Source organism: Eurypyga helias, unplaced genomic scaffold (genome assembly GCF_000690775.1).
Source record: "Eurypyga helias isolate BGI_N326 unplaced genomic scaffold, ASM69077v1 scaffold35188, whole genome shotgun sequence".
In the NCBI taxonomy this organism is placed as follows: Eukaryota; Metazoa; Chordata; class Aves; order Eurypygiformes; family Eurypygidae; genus Eurypyga; species Eurypyga helias.
The window spans coordinates 1-2007 of NW_010268169.1; the positions used below are offsets into that span (position 1 = coordinate 1).

General features: G+C 62.9%; 1 protein-coding gene across 1 annotated transcript; it reads left to right on the forward strand.

The window, feature by feature from the left end:
- Positions 1-19: 19 nt before the first annotated feature.
- On the forward strand, positions 20-1737 carry LOC104514113 (dimethylaniline monooxygenase [N-oxide-forming] 5-like; the record flags this gene model as incomplete). The annotated part of the gene is made up of 4 exons (XM_010157671.1): positions 20-188; positions 432-574; positions 988-1187; positions 1380-1737. Coding segments are annotated over 4 exons (870 nt in total), but the record flags the coding sequence as incomplete, so codon positions are not given.
- Positions 1738-2007: the final 270 nt, after the last annotated feature.

The window sequence follows — 2007 nt, forward strand, 5'->3', positions numbered from 1 at the left end:
TGACATCCGCTCCCCCCACGCTCAGACCAGCGTGTGCCGCGTGGCCAAGCGCCCCGACTTCGCCGCCACGGGCCAGTGGGAAGTGGTGACGGAGAGCGAGGGGAAGCAGGAGGCGGCCGTCTTCGACGCCGTGCTGGTGTGCACTGGGCACCACACCGAGGCACACCTCCCCCTGAGCACCTTCCCAGGTACCGCCCCGCACCCCCGTGCACGGAGACACCTCGGAAAGCTCGGCCATGGGAACCCCTCTTTTCCCTGCCTCTCTTCCTCCCAGCCTCAGTGTTTCTCTGCCTTGCTTCAACTCCAGGAGTGCTCCCACACTCCCCAGGAGGGATCTGGCGGGGTCAGGGAGCATCCCCACTTCAGTTTTTGGGGAGCTGACTCCGCAGCCCAGCACCAGGAAGCCAAGCATCCCTCCTCCTCGCTCACAGGCATCGAAAAGTTCAAGGGCCGCTACCTCCACAGCCGAGACTACAAGGATGCCCGGGATTTCACAGACAAGACGGTTGTTGTCATCGGGATTGGGAACTCGGGGTCGGACCTGGCCGTGGAGATCAGCCAAACGGCCAAGCAGGTGAGCAGTGGGAGTGGGGTCCTAGTGGGCAGGGCAGCCCCCCTGGGGGACATTACTGGCTCCATGAGTACACCAGGACCAAGACACTGCCACTCCATGCCGGCACCGCTGCATTCGGCACTGCTGGCACCCGGCAATCCCTGTTTCCAGGCAGCAGTGGCAGCCAAGACTCCATCCCATACAGATACCCCAATTTCCAGCCCTGAGCCCAGGGCTGGGGCTGCCCTTTGTGGCTCTTCCCTACCTCTCCCTGCCAGGTGCCCACCCCTGGCTCCCTCTGCTCTCCGGGTCTTTGCCCGGCACCCAGGCAGCACAAAGAGGAGTGATCCCAGGGCAAGGATGTGCCCACCCCCGGCGGCAGCCCCCGAGGACCCCCACAGCCCTCAGTGGACGATGCCTCCTTCCCCACCCAGGTCTTCCTCAGCACGCGCCGGGGCGCATGGATCCTCAACCGCGTTGGAGAGCAGGGCTACCCCATCGACATCGTATTCAACACCCGCCTGAAGATGTTCCTGAAGAAGCTGCTGAGCCCCTCCATGCTGTGCGACCTCGCGGAGAAGCAGCTCAACGCCAGGTTTGACCACTCGCACTACGGCCTGAAGCCAAAGCACAGGTGCCAGCAAAAGCTCCCCCTGCCCAGGAGGGACACCCCCCGGATCTCCCTGTGTCCCGTCTCACTTGGGCGTTTCCATGCTCCCTATGCCCAGGCTGGGAATGAGCATCCCTAGGGATGACTGTTTCCGGAGCAGGACACGGAGCAGAGACAACCCACCCCAGCACCCTGATGGTTCCTTGTGCCTTCCAGGATCTTTGAACAGCACCCAACCGTCAACGACGACCTGCCCAACCGCATCATTTCGGGAAGGGTGCGGGTGAAGTCGAACGTCCAGGAGTTCACGGAGACATCTGCCATCTTTGAGGATGGCACCAGGGAAGATATCGACGCGGTGGTCTTCGCCACGGGGTACAGCTTCTCCTTCCCCTTCCTCGAGGGCTGCGTCAAGGTGGTGGAGAACCAGATCCCACTCTACAAATTCATGTTCCCCGTCGACCTGGAGAAGCCGACGCTGGCTTTCATCGGCCTCATCCAGCCCCTGGGCGCCATCATGCCCATCTCTGAGCTCCAGTGTCGCTGGGCCACCCGCGTCTTCAAGGGTAAGTGAGGCAGGTTGGGGGGATGCGACCAGGCAACCCTCCTCCCTCCACCCTTCTCCTCTTGCTTATTCGTGGGGATAACCACCAGCATTTTGCTGTCCGCGGTCAAGGCCAGGGCCGCCTTGCAGCCATCATGCTGAGTTGGGCTTTTGCCTGAGCACTGCAGGGACATCCATACCCTGAGCCCCACGGGATGCTCCTTCCCATCCCGAGGAGCTCAGGTGCCAGAGCGCCCACCACGGTGGTGCTGGCAGGGGCACAGCACCCCGTCAAGGGAG